This window comes from Epinephelus lanceolatus, chromosome 5, assembly GCF_041903045.1.
Source record: "Epinephelus lanceolatus isolate andai-2023 chromosome 5, ASM4190304v1, whole genome shotgun sequence".
Lineage (NCBI taxonomy): Eukaryota > Metazoa > Chordata > Actinopteri > Perciformes > Serranidae > Epinephelus > Epinephelus lanceolatus.
Window position 1 is genome coordinate 8,320,372 of NC_135738.1, and position 24,256 is coordinate 8,344,627.

Here is a 24,256-nt window from a genome sequence, read left to right on the forward strand (position 1 = left end):
ATTTTTATGGTAAAATTGTCAGACAGTCCTCACTGTTTCGTTATTGTCTCTGACATTGTTTTTGGTTTTAAATAATTTGACAGACATGGTTTTCTAGACAAAATAGTTCAATTAATTAAGAAGATAAATATTTGATAATGACAACAATCATTAGCTGCAGCCTCATATTGCATATTCTGGTATCTTATTAGCCAAGTTTTATTTACTGAAGCTGTGATGTGTGATGTGCTAAAGATCAGATGTAAAATACTTTTTTTTTTTTTTTGTATATTTTAATCTTAACCCCTTTTACTTTTCTTTCTTTCATTTTTTTTCTCTTTTGTGTTCATTAATAAAACATAAGCCAAACAGTTGGGTAAACTGCATGTAAGCAGGTACTTAATTAAAAAAGACAAGTATTACCAGAGACATTTCCTTTAAAGTATGCAAAAGTTCCTGTTATGCACAATGGCTCCTGTCACAGTGTTAAAGTTGTTTTTTATTTTACTTTTCTTACTGATAAACTCACAGGAATCCAAGCTATTTTATATAACTTTAGTTATAGTAACTTTATAGCAAATCTGATCAGCCACAACTGAAAACACGTGAGAGGTTGTGCAGAGCTTTTAATCTGTAACAATGCATCACATTTGATCAATTAATCATATGTTTTGTCTGTAAATTTAAAGTAACTGCAGCTGTTCGATAAATGCAGTGGAGTAAAATAACCTTACATGTAGTGGAGTAGAAGAAGATATTGCGAATATTCAAATAAAGTCAGTCTACTTACTTTATACTGCAGGAAATAAATCAAACTAGTAGCCTATCTATATACTCTAAAAAAAATTATAGGGTTTGGGGATAATGTTCAAAATAAAGACACTTTTCAGCATGTAAAAAAACGTTGTTTCAGATTTGAGTGTTTTAGTCAGTTGACAACTTATTTTAAGAAGTTGGTTAAAATTAAAAGCATATTTGACATTTGAGTGGGATGGAATTAAAAGAAATAGGTTAGAAATAGGTTTAGACCACTAAATATCTGCAAAACTTTTGGATAAATATTAAGTTGGTCCTACTAAATAAAGTGTTACTAGGTCAAAGTAAATCATGTTGGTTGTGCTGAACTAACTGAGTTTGTAAGATTATAAAAGACTACAGTTTACTCAATAATGCCAGAGCTGGAAGTACTTAAAAAGATACATGCAATTTTTTTTTTACCTTATTTTTCTTTTAAGCTGAACCAGTGGGATTTTTTAGAGTGACAGGGCAAATCAAGACATACCAAAATACAGATTATGATACAGGATTATTTTTTTCACTTCAGTTTTTCTATCTTTAATCAAGCTTAAAGGGACTTCTGCAAAAAAAAAAAAAAAAAACCTGACACCTGTCTTTCGTTTAAAGAAACAGTGTTAGTATTTTACAGAGCCACTGAGCAGATACTAATACTCAAATACTGGCGAATTTTGCTTTTTAAAAACCTAATTATGTAAATACATATGTTGTGCTACGTAAATATTGTAAATTGATGCATTTAACGACAACTAATTACCAAAAAAATCAGAGTTTTGTCCCTCTGTATGGGGTAATTAAATTGCCCACCAAATGACTTCCGGGAACAGCACAGAATTGCCAAGCATTTTGGACCTCCACTGTCGCACCTCTATTCAAGGGCTCTGGTGTTTTATTTTGAAGGTGATGACCGGAAGCTCCGCCTTGTTTCCGGTAACTTTACAGCAGGTCCTGCGTTGAGGTTATCTGAAGAACCTGATGGGGAAGTGATGGAGTCCGTATTGTGTCTCACGTAGACGTAAATAAATCAGATAAATAAGACACATCTGATTTTGTTGGTGCTCGAGAGAAGCTGCTGTTTGAAACCAGGTAACTTTACCGTGTTTATCACCTGCGTTTACGTATATGTTCACCCCGCTGTGTGCAGGACAGTAAATAAGGTCCTTGTTGATCATTCTGAGTAAATAATATATAGGCCTATATTAAAATAACAATCTGCTGGTTGTCTGTGCTGTTTAACGTTGATTTATTTTCTTAATGGCTGCTGATGCTAATAACACTATAACTGACATAATAATGTAATTAAATATATGTCAGCCTTTCAGCTCCTTGATGTGTGTCTGCATAATTTAATAATTCAGTACTATTTTAAATTCCTTTAGCTCACTATTACATGCACAAAGGCAATATTTTGTGACTTAATTCCATAAAATAGCCTATTATTATTATGGCTAAAATCAATCCACTGTCTCCTGGACTGACATTCATTAAAAATAATAATAAATAAATCATATAATCACCCTTTAAATCTGTGGTTTTCCCCCATGAGGACAAATGGTCCACAAAATTTCTAAAAAATAATGGTCTCAAATTTTTCTTCAAGCAGAAAGAATGTCATTAAAATTTTGTTTACAGTCAATTCTTTTATGGTGTAAACCATATAAAATAATGAGAAACTACTTCTCTATAATATTACCTTATATTATCGGTCTTTAACATTTGAGCCTTGATTTAACTAAAACTTCAGACTTGGGACTCTGATACAAGACACCAGTTTCTTGGAGCTTTCCATGTAGTCCTATTGATAATGACTATATGTGTACACAGAACATACATGTGCTTCAATATTAAGTTGGTATTATGTGCATGCTACTATGAAATGTGTTTATTTAACTGTGTATGACATCGGCTGAAATTTTTCCTTAAAATACAAACTCTCTTCTTTCTATTAGTCCTTTACATTGTGTATTGAAGATCACATTAACCTGCACTTATCCGTCTATGAATAATTCACTATCATCTGAAAGCAAACAGTGACCCATGGGCTAAATAGGTCCTCCAATAAAGATATGTTGCCATGTGACAAAAGCTGAATGTGAATAAACATGATTAAACATAATGTAAATAAAACCTTATCACAATAACTGATCCGTGAACATGATTTCTGCCTTAGTTACGTTAGATTTTTGTCGACAATTGTGGTTGTTTAACGATGATCCCACGCTACTTCACAACGTCATCAAAGTCTGCCTTTTGTTATTGCTCTATTTGAGAGACCCCTAGCAGCAGAAATTACATACAGAGTGTTTATTAGATGAATATTAGGTTAATAATGTCATTTACTTCTTTACGATCAAGCAGATTCTATGTCAGTTCAAACACAGCTTTAATTTCACGTCTGAAACCTGTTTGACCATGAAGGAGTTGTTTCTCACAAACAGGCGAACATAAACAATATGCTCTAACCAAAACCACACTTTAATTCAATCAGAAATGAAGAGGGCTGCTGATGTGTGGATAACCAATCAATTACATTTGTGGTCTTGTGGTACAACACAGAACATACATAACTCTGTTCGCTCATTTCTGCACTGATGGGAAAAAAGGACTTAAGGTCTCAAATACAATCCTAACATCATTATTATTTAATAGAATAAACAAACCAATTGTATTGAACATGGTTTCAACCACATATAAACTTAAGTGTTTCTATGTGTGTGTGTGTGTGTGTGTGTGTGTTTTTGTGTGTGCAGCATCATGTTGGCCAGGAAGGGCCTCCTGCCAGACGGTTTCCTGCTGACCCGTCTGGCGGAGGACCAGAACCAGCCGAACCGCAGCCGCTCCAGATCTCAGAGAGCTCGCTTCATCACCAAGACTGGATCCTGCAACGTGGCCCACAAGAACATCAGGGAGCAGGTAGAGGAGAGGGGAGACGTACGAGGAGAAACTTACAAGGGACAGCATATGATGTGAAATGTACGATCAGGGGAAACATATCAGGAGAACCATACAAGGGGGTAACTTACAAAGGGCAACATTAAGAGTAGAAACATATGAGGGGAAACATACATGAGAAGGCACAAGCGGAGAGGCATACGAGGAGAAACATATGAGGGGAAACATGAGAGCCATACCAGAGGAAACATGAGGAGACACATGAGGGAAAACATAAAAGGAGAAACATGAGGAGAAACAAATGAGGGGAAACGTGCAAAGCCCAAGCTTATAGCCCAGCAAGCTCTCACTGTGGGCCGTGTGCGCTGAACCCAGCCACGTCCCTGCATCTGCACAACATGCCACAAAAGTTTAAGCAAGACATTTCAATCAACTCGGATCTTCATCAGAATAAAAAAACAAAAACCAATATTCCCCCTTTAACACTGTCCCTCAACACCAGATTACGACAGATCATGTGATTTGGGCTGCGAGTCTGAACATTTCTGAGTGATTCCCACATATCCTTGAATTTTAAAGATGCCTCTGTGCCAGTTAAGAAATGTACATATGAGACACTTTCTCTTCTTCGTGTGTTTCAGGGTCGCTTCCTGCAGGATGTTTTCACCACCATGGTGGACCTGAAGTGGCAGCACTCCCTCCTCATCTTCACCTCGGCCTTCCTCTGCTCCTGGATGCTGTTCGCTATGATCTGGTGGCTTGTTGCCTTCGCTCACGGAGACCTGGAGCCCCATGATCCCGATGGTGAGCCGCGCCCCATTCCCTGCGTCACCGCCATCCACTCCTTCACCTCAGCCTTCCTCTTCTCCATTGAGGTCCAGGTGAGAGCTGTTGCTGGTCTGACTGATCCCGGTGCTGTTTTTTGGGGTGATGTTAATGCTGAGGTCCCGTCTGCTGTAGGTGACCATCGGTTTTGGAGGCAGGATGGTGACGGAGGAGTGTCCTCTGGCCATCACTGTGTTGATCATCCAGAATATTCTGGGGTTGATCATTAATGCCGTGATGCTCGGCTGCGTGTTCATGAAGACAGCGCAGGCCAACCGCCGAGCAGAGACGCTCATCTTCTCGAGAAACGCCGTCATTGCTCCTCGAAACGGTCGACCGACCTTCATGTTCAGAGTGGGAGACCTGAGGAAGAGTATGATCATCTCTGCCACCATACAGCTGCAGGTGACTCCAAGTCTTGAGACACACTTCAGCTGGGCTTCACTCTTTAGAGTCAGTGTGTCAGAGCGGCCTTTCCTAATGTCCAGTGTTAAAATAAAATACTTAAAGGAGCAATAAGCGAAATTCATCATTTCTAGATTGAAGGAATTAAAAAATTGCTATGTGAAGAACTAGAGGTGTAATTTCATCTGGAGTATAGCATGACCTCACACACCCTCTCTCTGTGTTGATCTCCAGCCCATTGTTTACAAGCCGGTCCGGCTGCGCGTTCATGTTCAAACCCGCTGCTTCTTCCCACTTTAACCTGAAGCGATGTTTTAGCCTAGTGGGCAGCCCGCGAGCCAGCTGCCCACTAGGCTAAAACATCGCTCTCTCTCACGGAGAAGAGGAGGAACGTTAGCGTTAGCTCCTGGTGTTAGCACTGGCCGAGTTGGCTGCTACCAGCTACTGGAGTAACTTAACAGTTATGGAGCGCTTCTACCAGTTCCTCTAGTCAAAAACACAGCAGAGACCGAGACATCGCTAACTGCTAGACGAGGCGAGTGGGGGGTGGAGAGCAGAGGTAGAGGGTGGAGTGGCTCATGACACACTTTGTTTTGGTCTACAGGCAGTGCACAACAGCAAACCTAGCGGTGAAATGATTTCGCTTTTTGCCCCTTTAAGTACAGCTGCAGTTTTCCAACCAAGAGCAGCACTTGAAAGTTCAGTTCAGTTCAATTAAATTTTATTTATAAAGTCCAATATCACAAATCACAATTTGCCTCAGAGAGCTTTAAAGCATACAATGCCATATGCTGTAAAGCTTCACCTGGAGAATGTTACAGAAAGAGACTCAAAACGACTACAAAGAGACACAACATGTCTACACAAAGATGCCAAACTACCTAAAAAAACAAAAACCACAACACAAAAATGCAAAATGACTATAAAGTCTCATAAAACAGCCCAATGATGCAAAACCACTGCAAAGAGACATAAAATGGCAACACAAAACTGTAAAACAACCCCAGAGACAAAAACAGCTACATAAACATGCAAAATGACTACACAAATACGCAAAATGACCATGAAGAGACTCAAAATGACTATAGAACGATGCAAAATGACTGACAAGAGTCACAAAATGGCTACACAAAGATGCAAAATGACTACAAAGAGACATAAATTGGCTACATAAAGATGCAGAATGACTGCAGACACAAAATGACCACAGAAAGATGCAGAATGACTACAAAGAGACACAAAATGACTACACGAAGATGCAAAATGACTGAAGAGAGACACAAAATGAATACACAAAGATGCAAAATGACCACGAAGAGACACAAAACAACAACAGAAAGATGCAAAATGACCACAAAGAGACACAAAATGACAACAGAAAGATGCAAAATGACCACGAAGAGACACAAAATGACTACACAAAGATGCAAAATGACCACGAAGAGACACAAAATGACTATGCAAGGTGCAGAATGACCACGAAGAGACACAAAATGACAACAGAAAGATGCAAAATGACTTAAGAGAGACACAAAATGACTACACAAAGATGCAAAATGACCACGAAGAGACACAAAATGACTACAGAAAGATGCAAAATGACTGAAAAGAGACATAAAAAGGCTACACAAAGACACAAAACAACCAGGAAGAGACAAAATGACTACAGAAAGAAGCAAAACGACTAAGAAGGGACACAAAATGGCTCCACAAAGATGCAGACAAATGCAAAGGGACACAAAATGGCCACACAAGGATGCAAAATGACCATGAAGAGAGACAAAATGACTACAGAAAGATGCAAAATTACTGAAAAGAGACACAAAATGGCTACACAAAGATGCAAAACAACTGCAAGGGGCACAAAAAGACCTAAAACAGTCACAAAATGATCACAGAGACACAAAACAGTGGAGGAAAACAAGGCTAGCTGTTTCCCCCTCTCTATGGTCTGAATGCTAAGCTAAGCTAATTCTTTGCCTGTATCTGTCTGTATCTTCATATTTAGGGTACAGACATGAGGATAGTATCAGTCTGAACATTCAACTCTCCGTCAGAGAGCACATAATTATATTTTCCCAAAACGTAGAACTGTTTGTTTAAAACCTTTGAATGCTGTCAGAACTAAAAACTAAATTTGCCTTTATCAGAAACTCTCCAATCAGAGCAGGAAAGCTACCTACCTGCTACCTTTCCCTCCAGGTAATCCGGCGGACGGTGACGGCAGAAGGCGAGGTGATCCCAGTGTGCCAGCTGGACATCCAGGTGGAGAACCCTCTGAGGAGTAACGGTATCTTCCTGGTTTCCCCTCTGATCATCAGCCACACCATGGAGAGAGGAAGTCCTCTGTACGAGCTCTCCGCCCAGTCGCTGGCCTCTGAAGACCTGGAGATCATTGTAATCCTGGAAGGTCAGGAATCACCTGGATCCTGTTAAGATTAAATTAGACTTACTTTTTTTTACGTTAATGTGTTGTCAAAGAAAAACATCAGCTCTCATTTTGAGTGTTTGTGTTTTTTAAATTAAAACACTTAGAATGTGAATCTCGGACCGCACCATCATGGGTGTCTCTCTTCTTTTAGGTGTGGTGGAGACAACAGGGATCACCATGCAGGCCCGGACCTCCTACACTCCTGAGGAGATCCTGTGGGGGAGGCGCTTCGTCTCCATCATCACAGAAGAGGACGGACGCTACTGCGTTGACTACTCAAAGTTCGGCAACACGGTCCCCGTCAGGATGTCGTCTCTCAGCGCCAAGGAGCTGGACCAGACCAGGGGCGTCCAGGAAGGCAGCTCCGACTCCGTCAACCCACAGGGCTGGGGGCTGGTGCGAGCCGGCAGAGGGGGCTTCCGTAGAGGAGGGCGCACCTGCGACAGCGCCGCCGCCCCTCAGCCCTGGTACACCCAATCAGAGAAGCCAGAGAAAGAGGTGGAGCAGAGAGGGGAAAAGAAGAAGGTGCAGCTGGAGGTGATTGGACGACAGATAGAAGAGGACGCACTGGGAGAGATGAGCGACTGAGAACCAGTAAACTGACAGCGTGCCAGCAACAAAAACACATGGTGGGTTTAGGCAACAAAAATGTGGTTATGTTTATGTAACAAAAACGTGGTTGAGTTTAGGCAACAAAAACAAGTGGTTATGTTTATGCAACAAAAACATGTGGTTGGGTTTAGGCAACAAAAACGTGGTTGGCTTTAGGCAACAAAAACAAGTGGTTATGTTTATGCAACAAAACGTGGTTGAGTTTAGGCAACAAAAACAAGTGGTTATGTTTATGCAACAAAAACATGTGGTTGGGTTTAGGCAACAAAAACGTGATTGGCTTTAGGCAACAAAAACATGTGGTTGGGTTTAGGCAACAAAAACGTGGTTGGGTTTAGGCAACAAAAACACATGGTTAGGTTTAGGCAACAAAAACGTGGTTGAGTTTAGGCAACAAAAACACGTGGTTAGGTTTTGGAGAAAAGAACACATGGTTGGGTTTAGGCAACAAAAACAAGTGGTTATGTTTATGCAACAAAAACATGTGGTTGGGTTTAGGCAACAAAAACGTGGTTCGGTTTAGGATACAAAAACACATGGTTAGGTTTAGGCAACAAAAACGTGGTTGAGTTTAAGCAACAAAAACACGTGGTTAGGTTTTGGAGAAAAGAACATGTGGTTGGGTTTAGGCAACAAAAGTTTGTGGTTAGGTTTAGGATACAAAAAACTTGGTTAGGTTTAGGCCCGTCCACCAACCCTCCCGCCTGCTCCTGACTTTCCCTACCTTAACTTTCGTCTTTGTCCCACCACATAGCCCCCTGATGCCGCCAGGCGCCATTAAACTATAACGGCAACTGGCCGCATATCATGCCAACATTAAAGGACGCCTTTTTTTTGTTGGTTTCTGACACCACAAGTCACTGCCTAAGTGCTGGATTTAGACGACTTCAGAGTGAGACCGGGCTCTATATTCTGTGTCTTCAGCCCCATTCAAACCAGACTTATGTCCCCAAATGTACCTTTCCTTTCAGGTGTTCCCACAACATTTACTGCTGAGTAAAGTGAGACACCAGCAGCACACTGCTAACTCTCAGTGAGAGGACCAACTGGATGTCACACCCTCGGCACACTCACAAGGTGCAATGAGATTCAGAACGAGGTGGAAATTACACAACACATGCCCCTTTAGAAGGTCACTGCCTATTCAACTCAACTCAGAATGTTTTTCCAAGGATGGAAAATGGAATATTTTTGTTCCTGGAGCAATTTTACTGTTTGTTTTGATGTTTTCAAGCTGTGATCTGATCCTCCATTTTCTTTGTATATTTCATTGTTTGGACTAAACAGTAAAAACAGCAACATCACATCACATACACCCCAATGTTTATATATTATATATATTATATTGTATATGTCACATTAAAAACGCATGTGTTTATATATTTTATGTACTGTAATAATCTTTATTTATAAAGCACTTTTAAAAACAGAGTTACAGAGTTATGTTTTAGATAGATTTCAAGATTTTTCTGATTTCTTTTAAGGCTCTTCATGGTCTCTCTCCAAGCTGTATCTCTGACCTCTACACCAGGACGTACTTTGAGGTCCTCAGGCAGAGGTCTTTTGTATGTTTCAGAGGTTGCTGAAAACTAAAGGAGACAGAACATTTGCTGTTAGGGCCCCGAGGCTCTGAACAATCTGCCCAAGGAAATCAAATTTCTATCAGAGAGCCTTTCCTGATTTTACTTGAGTTTTAAGTTAATTTAGACTGTCTTTTATTTCTTCAGCTTTTATATACTTAAGCGTTTTCATCAGGTCTTTTAAAAGGTGTTGTTTTCATGTCTTGCCTGTTTTATTTATTGACATATAAAGCAGTTTGTAACTCTGTTTTGTAAAGTGCTTTATAAATAAAGATCATTATTATTATTATTGCAAGTCATGTAAAGCCTGGTATAAGATAGTATGTTTTAAAGCCATATTAAGGCCTGTACTGGTTTTAAATCCTGTAGCTTGTGATATTCATTGTGACACTTCTGATATTGTTTTTTTTAGTTTAAATATGAGGAAAATACTACTTGAATTTATTAAATGTCTCTCTGTGTATGTTATTTATCATGTTGAATAAATCTATTTTTTGTATTCGTCTCATGATGTGTTTGCTGTCTTATGGTAATATTTAAAATGTTCAGTCTATTGAAATAAGCAGGAGAAGAGTCTGAGTCCAGTAATCCCTAATATTTGAAATATTTTTTTTTTATAATATTTATCATGTTATGATAAACTAAAATGTACTTTCATGAATAAGATTCTGCCAAACTAATGAAGAATGAAGATCAGTCTAACATGTTATATTTAGTTTGATGGGAATGACTGTTTAAACTACAACTCCTGCCTCGTGGTTGTATGCCTTCATGAACCCATCAAAAAGTCTGACACATGCCCACCCACCCCCAAGTTATGGCCAAAAAATGTTTTGTGAGGTCACAGTGACCTCTGACTATCAAATTCTAATCAGTTCATCTTTAACTCAAGTGGATGTTTGTACCTAATCTGAAGAAATTCCCTCAGGGTGTTATCAAGATAGTGCATTCACGAAGAAATGCAATGGATAAGGTCACAGTAACCTTGACCTTTGATCTGTGACCACCAAATTCCAATCAGTTCATTCTTGACTCAAATGGATGTTTGTGCCAAATTTGAAAAAAATTACCTTAGGCGTTCCTGAGATTTTGCATTCACGAAAATGAGAAGGACTCATGGTCATGGTGACCTTGACCTTTGACCACTAAAATTTAATTAGTTCATCCTTGACGTGGTCTTTTGAGCCAAATTTGCAAAAATTCCCTCAAGGCGTTTCTTGAGATATCACGTTTACGAGAATAAGACCGAGTAGGTCACAATGACCTTGATCTTTGACCTATGTCCAATTGGCCATTTGTGCCAGATTTGAAGAAATTTCCTCAGTGGGGAAATCGTGAGATATCGCATTCAGAAGAAAGGACAGATGGATATATGGACAGATGGATAAGCCTCCAGCCAAGGCTATCACTGGGATGGAGGCATAAAAATGTTATTCAGGTTTTATTTGTAAAGATTTAAGACATTTAATAGACAGGAGTTGTTACAGGAAGAAATCAGAATCTGGATTTGAAGCACAAATACACAAAGCAAAGACTTTTAATTTTTTTCTTGTATTTATTGTTAAACTGTTAAAAAGTACAAAATTAAAAAGTCATTCTTCATTGACCTGAGAACCTGTAAGACTAGAAACAAACACTCAACAACACATTTAGTTTGTGTTAACTTTACAAAACTTCAGTCATTAAATCCTGAAACACTGAACTGTTAAAACCTGCAGTTATTTTAGATCCAACACCACCAAACGCTCAGCAGGGACCCTGCCAGAGCCAGACCCAGAGCCAGGGCTGGCGTTGCCGTGGTAACAGTGCTGCCGGAATTACACAGGTTGCTGCTGCAGCAGCGGTAGGTGAAGCCGGAGATCGCCGGAAACATCTGGGAGAGACGAGAGTTGTCGCAGTCTGTGTACCTGATACACTGACGGATGGTCTTTCCACCTGAAGATAGAGTCACACACAATAACACACACAGTAATACACACTGCACAACACACAACAACTGAAAAAATACTGTAATAAATCAAACATCAAGAGAAAAATACAAGTACACATAAATTTGAGAATTAATGTGAGTTACAGAAATAAACCAATAAATTACGGACTAAATTAGACATAATTGCCTTCATTTTGCACAGATTTTTATGTGATTATAAAAATGTTAAAATATTAACAATTTCACAGTTATTGACTGTAAAATTAGGATTTTTGCACTAAGACAGTACCCTCAGTCAAAGTAAACATTAAATTAGAGCTGCAACATTAATTATTAATCTCCTGAATATTTTCTTGATTGATCTTTTGGTGTATGAAATGTCAAGAAAAAAGAAAGTAAACCAGTTCCCTAAAATCCAACATGAAGTTTTGCAATTATTAAAAGTACAAAATCTCAAAATATTAATTTACTGTCACATAAAAGACAGAAAAGCGGTAAATCCTCCCAGTAGAGAAGCTGGAAACAGAGAATTAATAATCAATCGGTTATCAAAATAATTGTCATTATTTTTCTGTTGATTCATTTAATTAATCGTCTAATTGTTGACCAGCAATAAAATGCCCTGAAGTGTGTTCTCATTGTAAAGACGAAGGTAGACGAGTTTAGTTTCATGTCTACCTTCAGTAACAGGAGCATAAGGATCAGGTATCTCAGTGGTTCTCAACCAGGGGTCCAGGGACCCACAGGGTTCCTTGAGGGAGTTTCAGGAGGTCTCCAGAAAAATGGGGAGTAGTTTATTTTCACTTTTTACTTCACAACAGAAGTCAGTCAAATGTGAGTATGAGTCATAAGTGTGAGCATTCTAATATTAAGCCTGGTATACACTCTGTGATTTTGGGCTGTACCAGACAAAAGATGACCAACATGAAAGAAACTTGATGATATCTTTGGTCCTGGCTCTAAAACAAAAAGATGTACAGACATACAGCATTTTTAGGAGTTATGCAGACAAAGAGGGGGGATGCTGATGAGTGGGTTTATTTATTTATCTGTGCTTGGTTGAGACTGTATATTTAACGTATATTTAATAACTAAGACTGTTGTTTATTTATCTGTTAATGGTTGTAAATAAGTTTGGGATAGTTGTTGACAATTTCCTTTTTAAATAAGACATGAATACTGAGAAGGGGGTCGGATTATATAAGTGTACACTTCTTCCTTCTCCTTTTTGAGCGTGTCTGTTGATGTTTTTTTGTTTTGTTTTTATTTTTTTATTTTGCTCATATAAAGTAATTCATACACTCCTTCATAAAACGGTGGTCCTACATCACACAGTGACAGAGGTTCAAGGATGGCCGTTGTCATAGTCTTGTGATCAAAGACAGCCTGGGATAAAATTCTGACAGTGTCAGAAATTTGGGATGACCATCTCACTTTGTGACTGCTGTTACGACCTACGTCTACTAACCATCCAATAGAAATGCAGCATGAAATGATTCACTGATCAGCACAACAGTCCTAAATGCTAGTAGATGCTAATGGATACACTTCCAACTCTCCTTGCAAAATTGGCCTCTTTTCCTCAGCCTCGACTGCATCCACATTCTCCTCCTCCTCTTCTTTAGACTTTTTCAACACTCATAAGTGCCACTATAGTGAGGGCTCCATTAATGTTTGCTTTCATTTTCCTCTTACCACTATAGTGGTGTAGATGGATGACATACGCTGACGCCGTTTTGTTCTTGCGTATTAACCATAGGTATTAACATCAATGGACGTACATCATAACTTGGGATTCAGTAGTTATTGTCATCGTACAGTCTGCACACATAAAACTGTTGTACCCAACTTTATCAGATCCATGTCACACGGTGTAGCTGCACTAAACAGCAGGATTTGGGGTTTCACTTCTGCCACAGTTATCTCCTCAGCTGTAGTTTTAGATTTTGGATTCTGGAGGTCCCTGCAGGGAAATTTTATCAAATGGGTGTCTGTGACCTAATGTGTATCAATTTAGAGGCCCTTGACATGATAAAAGTTGAGAAACACTGAGACAGAGTAAAAAGAAAGAGTAGAGAATATTAAGAGACAAGAAAAGAAATAAAAAAGGAACGAGGGTTAGGAGAAAACAGGAAAAAACAGAAACATAAAAATCTGTTATAAAAATTGTGTTTCCTCCATTAATCAAACACAGATAGCTTTGAACCTGATCAAAAGCAAATCAAGGCTCAAAATGTTTTTTTAAGAAAGGGAAATCATTAGCTATCTACAGTCTTTGGGAAGAGGATTGTTTCAAAATTTACAATTTAGTGAAATCATTGAAAATCCAGAGATGGAAAAGTAGTTTGTCTTAGTATCATTGCAATCAGAATAATATGAAAAATGATAAAATCACAAATAGGTGGAAAGTTACTGGGTAAATTTCCAGTATTTACCCAGTAATTAACTGTACTGTACTTAATAACAATTTGTACTTTACTTGACCCTTTTTGGTACTTTATATTTCTACTCCACTACATCTCAGAGGGAAATATTGTACTTTTTACTTCACCACATTTATCTGATAACTTTTATTACTTTCAGGACCAGATTTTACATGTACACCATCTGATATATGATTTTGAATCCGTATAGATTTAACTATAAAACCAAACATTAAGTGGTTGAATCAGCTCTACTTTCACAATATTAAATTGATGTTTAAATAAATGCATCAATAAAAATAATCCAATAGAGTGTAAATGGCACTCTAAATGGGCTCATTCTGCCTGAGGACTATTTTTACTTATTGAAGTACTTTTTCAGTACCTTTAAAAAGGAAGCAGACTCCCACATCAGGGCTTTATATACCAACAGGAATAGAAAAGCTATGAAAACCCTACATTCGTGCTCCAGGTTTAAGATTCTGTTCTATTTTTGGAATAATTTTATTGTATATCTTTTATTTATCTGTATCAGAATTTGTTTGTAACCCTTGGCATTGTCTGTCTTTCTTTTGCTCCTTACTGCCTGATCTTCCCTTATGTTCTTTCATACTATTGTCTCTATGTTCACAAGGAAATGTGAAATAAAGAATAATAAAGAAAAACTTATTGAAGTAAATTTTGATGCTAATACTTCTGATTTTTAAAGCAGACCTTTTACCTACAACAGAGTAAGCCTAATTGTATACTGTGGTATTTCTACTTTTATTTGTAACAGTGATATTATGTGGTATTAATACTTTTACTTGAGTAAAGGTCTTAATACTTCTTCCACCAATGAGGTCACATATAAATCAACACACAGTGGCTTCAGTGTTTAGTAGTAGAAATACTTCACAGCTCACCTCTCTCACTCAGAGATATACAGGAGTCTTCATACGTGCACTCCTGCACGTTCTGACAGCGTCCTGTGTAATCAGCGCACTTGTAGCAGCGAAGTCCAGAACCTGAAGAAGAAAATGTTTTACTTTATTCAGCACATGCAGTGTTCACATTGTATTCAGTCAAGTGCATCTTGTGAGATGCATGATTTTCCAGAGAAAGTGAGCATTAAGCAGCAGCTTGATCTGTTGCGACCGACAGGTTTTCACACTGGAAAATAAAACTATAAAAGCATGCACAGAAAAATATCAAATCACTCCTGCAGAATCTTCCACATCTCTATTGTTCATCTGTATGCTCATTTCCATCTCAGTCCTCATGCACAGTCCTGTTGAGCTCAGGCAGGCTTTAAAGGCAAAACACAGAATCTACGTGGTTCAAATTGAGTTACTACATCTTATCTGACCTTCTGACCTGATCTGTTTTATTGTATAAAAAAATGTTATGCCATAAAAATGTGTAATTTCCATGAAAACAGCCTTTTAAATTTGCAGTAACTACAAAACAGACATTACTTCATTCTGCTGGTATATCACTGCACTGCTATAGAAAGACAGCGAACAAGACAGCTAGAGTAAGAGTTCCAAATCAAGTGAAAGCTAACTGTTGGCTAGGCTAGCACTTGCTAATCTAAAGCTGAGTTTCATCAGTATTGCCTGAAAATAAAACATATCTTCATGACCAGACATTTCAGTCATTAGGTTTGTTATTCTGCATTATTGAATAAAGTAACAATTAATTTAATTCATTTTGGAGAAGAAAAAACAGCTTAACTCTTGCTAAAGATAGCTTAGCATGAAGACAGCTAGTTTAGCATTAGCTGCTGTCTCATGTTTTGACTCTAGAATATTCTACGTGATTTTGTGGTTAAACAACCTTTAAATCACATTTGTGAGAAATCGTAAATCAATGTTATTATATTGATTTCACTATCAATCTTACAGGTTCTGAATGTAACTTTCAGATCATCCTTGTTTTTAATGACACCATTGGCTGTTAGAGAATCGCAGTCAGTATCTTTGCTCTCACCAGTGTCAACGTAAAAACACAAGACTGAACTTAAAAGACCAACATCATGTTGATGTTCATATATTTCATTTGGATCATTGACTTCATGATACTAACTAGCTTGATGCTTGTGAATTACTGTATCGGCTAATGTTAAGTAGCAACCAACAACAGATCCATACAGTGTAGCCCCACTGATAGTTGGCTAACCTTAGCTTAGGTTACAACTAGCTAGTTATCTGCCCCCACCTTGCATCCCTCTTGGCTGGGAGAAAGCTTTGTACTGCTACATTAGTTACTGATGGTTAAATCATCAGCATTTGTCATAATGCAGTTAGTATCATGGATCATGTTAGCTGGTGAAGTAATTTGGCGAGCTAGCAAACTCATGGCCATAACATTAGCGAGCAAGAAAGCAAAGCTTAGCCAGCGGGCTGTAATTAAGCTACACTGCATGGATCTGGCGTTGGTTGCTTCATAGCGTTAGCTTAAATAAATTAAATGTCAAAGCAACCCTGAGAGTCTGAATGAATTAGCTGACATTATTTGCTCAAGAAAGTTTTTTCGCTATGTTAGCTAGCTAGCAAGAAAGCTTACACTAGACAGCATTTGCTAGCTAAAACCACAGTATCACAAAATATTTCATGTCAGTGTTTCCTTTAGGATATTTTTGGGCACCAGGTGGCACTGAATTTGATTAATTAACTGTTTATCAGACCACAAATGAGACAAGAATTAGCTAGTCAGCAAAGGTGGGACCAAGTCATTGTTTTGCAAATCACAAGCAGGTCTCAAGTTTTTGCACTCAAGTCCCAACTCAAGTCCAAATAAGTCAAGATTGACAAGTTCCATGTCCTTAACTTTGAGTTTCAAGTCCCAAACAAGTCATGAGGCACTCATTAGGAAATGTAAGGCCATTTTAACAACAAATAACATTAGCTAAGCATTAGCTCGCAAGGTTAACAACTTCAAATGTCGAATGAAGCTGGAAATTGTTGTGTCCTCATCTGTAGTCTATGAACCAGGTGTTTTGTACACTGCAATTCGTTTTTTGTTGACCACCACATAGTTTTTGTATGCAAACGAAAATATATTCAGCAAAAAGGGAAGGCCTTAGTTTTTCAGTTACGTTACCACCTGTTCATCGATTGGCAGTTGGAAGAAAAAAACATTAATACATTTAAAAGTACATACAGAGCCTTTAATAGTACGCTGACAGAAAGAAACTCAGTCAAACATTTGATTTCTATAACAGCAAATAACCATCAAACCGAAGAGAATTTTAAGACATTAGTAAATACTGTAGTTTATCTGAGTATTCATAAAGATTTTAGGTACTGTGTGAGCTCTATAGCTGTGATTTTCTCGCATAAAACAACCTAAAAAGACACATAATGAAGTTGTTACAACTTTCTATCTGTTTTACAGTTTGTTTCACTGCTTAGGGATATAGGGCCCCACATTACCCCTTGAAAAAGGCCCCAAATACTGCCACTGTAAGGCAGTCTGGGTAGCACTTTACTTTACCTCCCTATGAATTTAAATGCTTAAATCCACTAACAGTCATTAGTGCGTTGTCATCCGGGGTAAATGCAATGCTTTCTAGTCCATTAGTCCTGGGGCCATTATCCTATTTATGTAAAATTCATGATTTAAAATCTGCCTGCTCATGTGATGACTTTCTTAGTTCACATCCCATTATGTTGAGTGCCGAGCCGCTCAATACAAACTCTCTCATCACTGAGGGAAAACTGAAGCTGTTGTCCTTGTATCCAGAGTCAAAATAAAGACAATATCCAGAACTTTTAGGCAAAAAGGTCAGACAGATTTAATAGCAAATACTCCTGGTAATTATATAGGTTGTCTTTATATAATCAGCTCTACCAACAATATAAGGTCATTAAAATGGGCTCCACCTTTACCAGCTGCAACATTAAAGTAATCAACATATTGATGCATCAACAATTATAATACAGTAATATGTATTATTCTGAATGGGACTTTTGGTACTTTAAATATATCCTCATACTACTTTTGTACTTTCACTTTAGTACGATTTTCAAAACAGGACTTTTACAAGTAACAGAGTATTTATACACTGTAGTATTACTACATTTACTCAAGATCTGAGAACTTCTTCCACCCCTGCTTTTGTTGTAACCGCAGTCTTGAATTTATCTTTATCTATACTATAATATACAATGTTTCTGTGCAGCTTACAACTGTTAAACAGATAAATTAATAAATGTAAAGTTATTCTAAGGAATATAACGTTTGTGTCTGCAGTTTATGATGCGTCCTGGTCCACTTACCTATACTGAGCATCCCACAACAAACCAGCAGGAATAATCCAAGGCAGCGCTTCATGTCGTCTCCCTACAGACGAGGAGTAAAACCAGTAGACAGGAGAAGGCGTTGGGTCGGAGTCCGGCTGGGTTTGGTGTCCCGTGTGTTCCACTGTGACCCTGTGAGACAGGCGGCAGTAAACTGAGAACGGCTCTTTGTCCACTGTACCACAAAGACTCCCTGTCTGGCCAAACGTCCTCCTCCTCCTCCTCCAACAATCACTTGGCCACCGCCTCACTGAGGCTTTATTATGGCTGCAGTACACTGTGTTTATGTATACTGCTTTTCATCTATCTAAGGGTCATCTATAGTCACATTATGTCTCTGCTGTATAGCGATGTACATGGTGATTATTAGCCTTTATTCCACTGTGACTGACATGTCTCTTTGACCCTCACTGACCCTACAGATTTCTGTCACACTCTGCACATATACAGGCTACACAAATATTAGTCAGTGAATAGAAACTCCCTAAATTCACCACATTTTTTAAAATTTGAATTTTACAGTAAGAGATGTTGTCTGATTTGTTAAAAAAGGCAGAATTAAAACTGATTTACAACCTAAATATGAAGCTTGAGCAGAAGAAGACATAATGTCCTACTTTCTAAGGACCCAATTTTAATTATTCATTCATCTTCTAACCGCTTCATCCTCTTGAGGGTCGCGGGGAGGCTGGAGCCTATCCCAGCTGACATCGGGCGAGAGGCAGGGTACACCCTGGACAGGTCGCCATGTGTCTCAAACAACCATTCACGCTCACATTCACACCTATGGACAATTTAGAGTTATCAATTAACCTAGTCCCCAATCTACATGTCTTTGGACTGTGGGAGGAAGCCGGAGTAATAATAATTATATTAAGTAATATTACATATTAAGTAAAAACAGAAGTGTTAGCATGTTGCCTCATGTTAACACGTCTGGTATTCATGGGATACTTTGCGCAGCATCAACAAAATTCATTATATTACACTTGTTATTTTACTAACCTACATGATGTGCTGTAACCATAGCAACCAGACCAATCATGCATCTCAGCCAAAGTACAAGAATTTCTTCCCAAATGTAAACTCCACCAAGTCGAACATTAACACCGGACGAGCTGCTGAGTCAGTTATTACTGACACGTCTGTAGTCAGCTAATGTTAAGTTAGTGCTGCTACATGTATTTAATAAGTCACTGTGACACAACTGACATATAATGATACTTTATTTTATCAACACTTTGAGAAGACAAAAAAACTTTCATTTTGAGTTCTGAGGTTTTTAACATGACCACAGCGCAATGCCCTGTAGCAGCCCAACAACAGAGGTGGAAAGTAACATTTGTTACTGTAACAAGTACATTTACTGTAGGCACTTTAAAGGTCCAGTGTGTTGGCAGAAATGGAATATAATATGATAAGTTGTTTTCTTTAGTGTTTAATCAACTGAAAATACGAATCATTGTGTTTTCATTACCTTAGAACGAGGCGTTTATAACTACACAGGAAGCAGGTCCTTGTCTGTGGAGATCACAATGTTGCATGTCCATGTTTCTACAGTAGCCCAGAACAGACAAACTAAACACTGGCTCTAGACAGGGACACTTACAGTGTTGTGTTAGCAACCGTAGTTAGGAGCCAAAAAACGCCCCACAGATTTTGAAAAAGATTTTTTTTTTTTTTTTTGTTATAACATGAAACTGCTGTGTTCAGTGTTTTCACCGGTTTAAATCACCTGGGACCAGTTGCACACCTTAAGTTGTTTCCTCAAGTATGACACTTGTGGCTTCATTGCTCCTTAGCTGAGGGACTTACAGAGTTGCAAAGAATCCCTTACAACGTTTCCTGATTAAGGAAAATTGTTAAGGCATTAACTGAGTTGAAAGAGATTTTACAGCGCTAAAAGTTTCCATGGAGATTGTTTATTTGCTTGGACTCACACTAGTTTGCTTATAGGTAGAAAAAATGGCAGAAGAAAAAAGACAAGGAAACCATATTGGTCAGAAGAGGAAAAGGTCATACGATCTGGAGGAACACAATCATAGGAAGCACAAACTACAAAGTATATTTGATCCCCAAATACCAGAAAACGACCGTGGGAAGAAGCAATGAAAACTAATTCAGTCACATCTATAGTGTAAAATCAAAAGCATATCCACTGGGTTCTTCTGGTTGCAGAAAGACGCTTCTCAGGGTGTGTTAGTTTTGTCATTTATCACCATAAACTTGGTCATGTTGCAGTTAAGATAGAGTCAGAGGAACCTTAAGTTGTTGTTTTTTTACCTTGGTTTGGCTGCTAAGATCATTTGTGCAGCAGTCTACAGATCCCTTAAGTATAAGACCAAGACAAGGAGAAAACCATAAATACTTAAATGAACATTTTAAGGAAAGCTTAAGGAGAAAACGTATGGGTGTTTTGTTTAACTGATTTTATTTTGAGGAAACCTTAACCAGGACCTTGAGGAAAATCTTAACTTAAAGTGTTTTGTGCAATTGGCTCCTGGTCAGTTTGTTTTGGAGAGTAAAAACCTCCTGAACAATAAACACTGAAGGAATTCTAACCAGGAGCAGTTTCAGCTGGTTGCAGTCTGCCCCCCACCATTAGAGACATAAATCCCCTTAAATCTTACATACTTGACCTCTTAGTAAAACTCTGAATGCAGGACTTTCACTAGAGTAAAAGTTCAGAGTACTACAGTGTGTCCTCCTCTCTGTGATGTGGGAGACTCTGGCGTTGGTTTGGCATGTCAGTATTTTTGTTGCTCCAGACGCCTCGAGGCTCCAGAAACATTCACTGACGTCATCTCCACAATCCTAACCTTTAAATCGGGTTCAGCTCTTCTTCTCATAAAGGCTTTTCTTAAATAACACTTAACATTTTGTCTTTTACGTAGACTTCCACTTATTATGTTTGATTATGATTATGTTTCATTTATCGTAACATAACTTTATTTATAAATCATGCAGAGACAAAATGAGAAACCCAGTTGAAAGTGCTGATGTGGAGCTTTCAAACAACATTTGTTAAGAGGAATTTTTAAAACTTTGAATTATTGTTATTTCCAGTGATTTACAGACTTTTAAATTAAAAAAGATAAAATATGAAATCACTTTAAATGTAACCAAACTATATTATGCATCCATTTCTTCCTCTTCCTGCTGTGTATAAACAGTGAAGCAATATTTGTGCAACCTTTAACTGCTCTATAAGAATATTTTGAGCCATTATCAATAAAGATTTGTGTATTTTTATTGGTAAGTGTGGGCACCTTGCAGTTTTATACTTCATTGAACTGAAAAAAAATGAGAAGTTAGACTTATAGTTTGTGAGTCTGTGCTGAACAAAGACAAACATTAATGCATAGAAAGTCAGCAAAAATGGACTTAAATGAACCCTAACTGCTGCTTCTGTGTCTGAAAACACACTGGCAGTATTCTTTGTGGGTAGTTTTTTAACTTTGTTCTTTGAAAATGCAAAAAGTTTTCTTGCTCGCTGGGATGGACCGACTGTAAACATCTCAAACTAAATCAAATTATCGTGTTGAATGTCACGTTGTGCAGAAGCTGGTGTGTTTTACCACCTCTTTCTCAGCATTGTCATGCAGCAGAAAGCCTCAGACTGTGAGTGTGATGACACAGAAAAAAGCAGACTTTTCTCTGCAGGGGTTTGGTTGGGATTGATGTGTGTGTGTCATGTATCAGTCCCAGGGTGTGACAGACGGGACGGTCAGCTGCTGCACACAGAGGAGCGACTGTGTCTGCGTCCAGCTGCTGTCTGAAGCTGCATGGATGCCTTTTTGTCCAAACATTCATTTCTCACTTATAAACTACTTCACTTTCCCTGAAGTCAACAGAGAAGAATAAATCTGATAAATAAACACCACAGATATTGACACTATCATTTATTCCGTCCCCTTTCCCCTAATTCTCCATCAGGACGCCTTTTGGAGTCGTAATGACTTTGTTTTTCACTACTTAAAATAAAAGTTATTTATACATTTTTATCTCCTTTCACCTTATTATAAGTTTCAGCACTTTCTCTCTGATTGTTACAGGATGTGGGAGGAGGTGAGTGGGACTATTGTTGTCTGCAATGTCCTGTAACCACTGCAAATATGAATAAACATATTTTTAAAACAATAAATAAAGAGTCAAAGCTTCTTTGCAGGTTTTATTGATTAATTACTGCTCTTATATATTTTGTATTAGAGCTGAACAAACTTAAATCCAACACAGTGAGAACTTTGGTTGATTTGGACAAAAGTAAAGACATAAAAAATCTGTTAAAGTTTCTGCATCTCTCAGGTTTTATGGTTTTGTTTTGCCTCTGGGTAAAAATAACACAATGTTAAACTATGTATTTATAAAAAAAGGTTTCAAGTGAATGTTTAAAGGAGCCCTCGTGAGTTTTAGACCACTGTGATGACGGCAGGACCTGCTCATCAACACATTCAGAGAGAGGTAACTAAGCAAAGTTAAAGTTAAAGTCCCACTGATTGTCACACACCTGAGTGTGTGAAATTTGTTCTCCACATTTGGCCCATCCCCTGAGGGAGCGGTGAGCAGCAGCGGTGCCGCGCTCTGGAATCATGTGGTAATGTAACCCCCCAATTCCAACTCCAACATTTACTCATCTGCTGTACTTAAGATATCCTCATAAAACCGTTACACATGCAACAGTTGATATGATATCAAAAGTGGTGGTTCCCAACTGGTTGGTTGCGGTCAAAAAGTGGGTCACAGGTTCATTCTGAATGGTCTTCAACTGACTCACAACATAGCAAGTTTGTAAAAACACACTTTATTTTTAAGTACAGTAAATTTCCTGCACAGAGCTTTTATTTTGAAGTGCCGTTTTCTGCCGAGAGTGGAACACAAGATGCTAAATGTATTAAACTGTGGGGCCTCAAACTAGTGACTAAGGGTGCTTTCACACCTGCCCTGTTTGGTTCGGTTTAATTGAACTCGAGTTGGTTTGCCCCCTAAGTGCGGTTCGTTTGGGCAGGTGTGAACACAGCAATCACACTCAGGTGTGCACCAAAACAACCAGACTGTGACCTTCTTGAAGAGGTGGTCTCGGTCCGGTTACAAATGAACTCTGGTGTGGTTCGTTTGTGGTGAGAAGGTGTTCCGACCTGGATCTGAACCAACTGCAGTCACATGACACATTGTTTGGGTTAAACATGAGCATGTTACAGTCCTGGAGGATTATTAATGTGCACCTCCTCCTGTACTGCCTTAATATGCACATTCAGCACATCCAATGCATCAAAACATTGTTTTCTAGTTGGAGCTGCGCCTCGTTTTCAAACTGTATGGTTTGACTAAAATGAACAATGACAGCAATATAGTCCACGATGAGCAGCGCTAAAATCAACCTGCGTAGTTGTCCCTCCATTGTGACATTAGAAAGTGTCACATTTATCTTGCAAGTGTACTCTTCTTCAACGTTTGCTTTACTTCCTGGATTTTTCCTGCATGGAAATTCTGACCAATCAAGAGCAGCTTTCTCGTGCAAGACATTTGATTTGGTCCGTAGCTAACTTATTTGTCGAGTGTTTGGTCTGTGATGTAATAGGTCCAATACTAACAAGCTGAAAGGAGGCATACTGCCACATATTGTAGCGGAGTCAGACATATTTTGTGCTGATATACTAGGACATTGGCCTCAGGAGGTGGTTTGAGTTTGGTTCACTTCAGAGGGGTCTGAGTTCTCTTGGAGTGTTCACATGCTGAGTAACCGCTCTGAGTCCATTTAAAGGGTCCCACTTAAAAAAAATCCAAACCATCCCTTACTTATAACCGAGTATTTTTACTCATTACTTTTACATGAGCAAAGGATCTGAATACTTCCTCCACCACTGTGTACACGTAGGCACAGAGAGTAATGATCGTAGCATCAGAATAAGATCAATATATGTGTTGACTGTGACAGTGAACTCACCTCGGCTGAATGAGGCCTTCTGGTTGGTTGGACAGATTTCAGTAATTCTTTATGGAGCCAATCAGGTCCAAGTTCAGCTGTGGTGAGTGTTGTGGACGAATTCCCTGGTGAAAAGGAAGGAGTTTAAAACATGTATATATCTGTGTATGAATACACA

The 24,256-nt window shown here is 38.5% G+C and overlaps 2 protein-coding genes across 3 annotated transcripts; one reads left to right on the forward strand and one right to left on the reverse strand.

The window, feature by feature from the left end:
• The first annotated feature begins 1,709 nt into the window (after nucleotides 1–1,709).
• On the forward strand, nucleotides 1,710–10,023 carry kcnj11l (potassium inwardly rectifying channel subfamily J member 11, like). 2 transcript variants are annotated; one of them, XM_033634228.2, is made up of 7 exons: nucleotides 1,710–1,860; nucleotides 3,525–3,687; nucleotides 4,308–4,547; nucleotides 4,627–4,896; nucleotides 7,099–7,306; nucleotides 7,479–7,956; nucleotides 8,911–10,023. In XM_033634228.2, the coding sequence occupies exons 2-6, from the start codon at nucleotides 3,529–3,531 to the stop codon at nucleotides 7,913–7,915; spliced, it is 1,314 nt and encodes a 437-aa protein (XP_033490119.1). In that variant the 5' UTR covers nucleotides 1,710–1,860; nucleotides 3,525–3,528; the 3' UTR covers nucleotides 7,916–7,956; nucleotides 8,911–10,023. The 2 variants fall into 2 exon arrangements, with proteins under 2 accessions (XP_033490119.1, XP_033490118.1); XM_033634227.2 differs by having other exon boundaries at nucleotides 7,479–10,023.
• A 1,031-nt stretch (nucleotides 10,024–11,054) lies between these two features.
• On the reverse strand, nucleotides 11,055–24,203 carry cd59b (CD59 molecule (CD59 blood group) b). Its single transcript, XM_033635352.2, has 4 exons — nucleotides 24,100–24,203; nucleotides 18,135–18,287; nucleotides 14,778–14,879; nucleotides 11,055–11,454 (listed from the first exon to the last, which is right to left on the reverse strand). Exons 2-4 carry the CDS (start codon nucleotides 18,187–18,189, stop codon nucleotides 11,243–11,245), a joined length of 369 nt encoding a protein of 122 aa, XP_033491243.1. The 5' UTR covers nucleotides 18,190–18,287; nucleotides 24,100–24,203; the 3' UTR covers nucleotides 11,055–11,242.
• Between the last annotated feature and the right edge of the window lie 53 nt (nucleotides 24,204–24,256).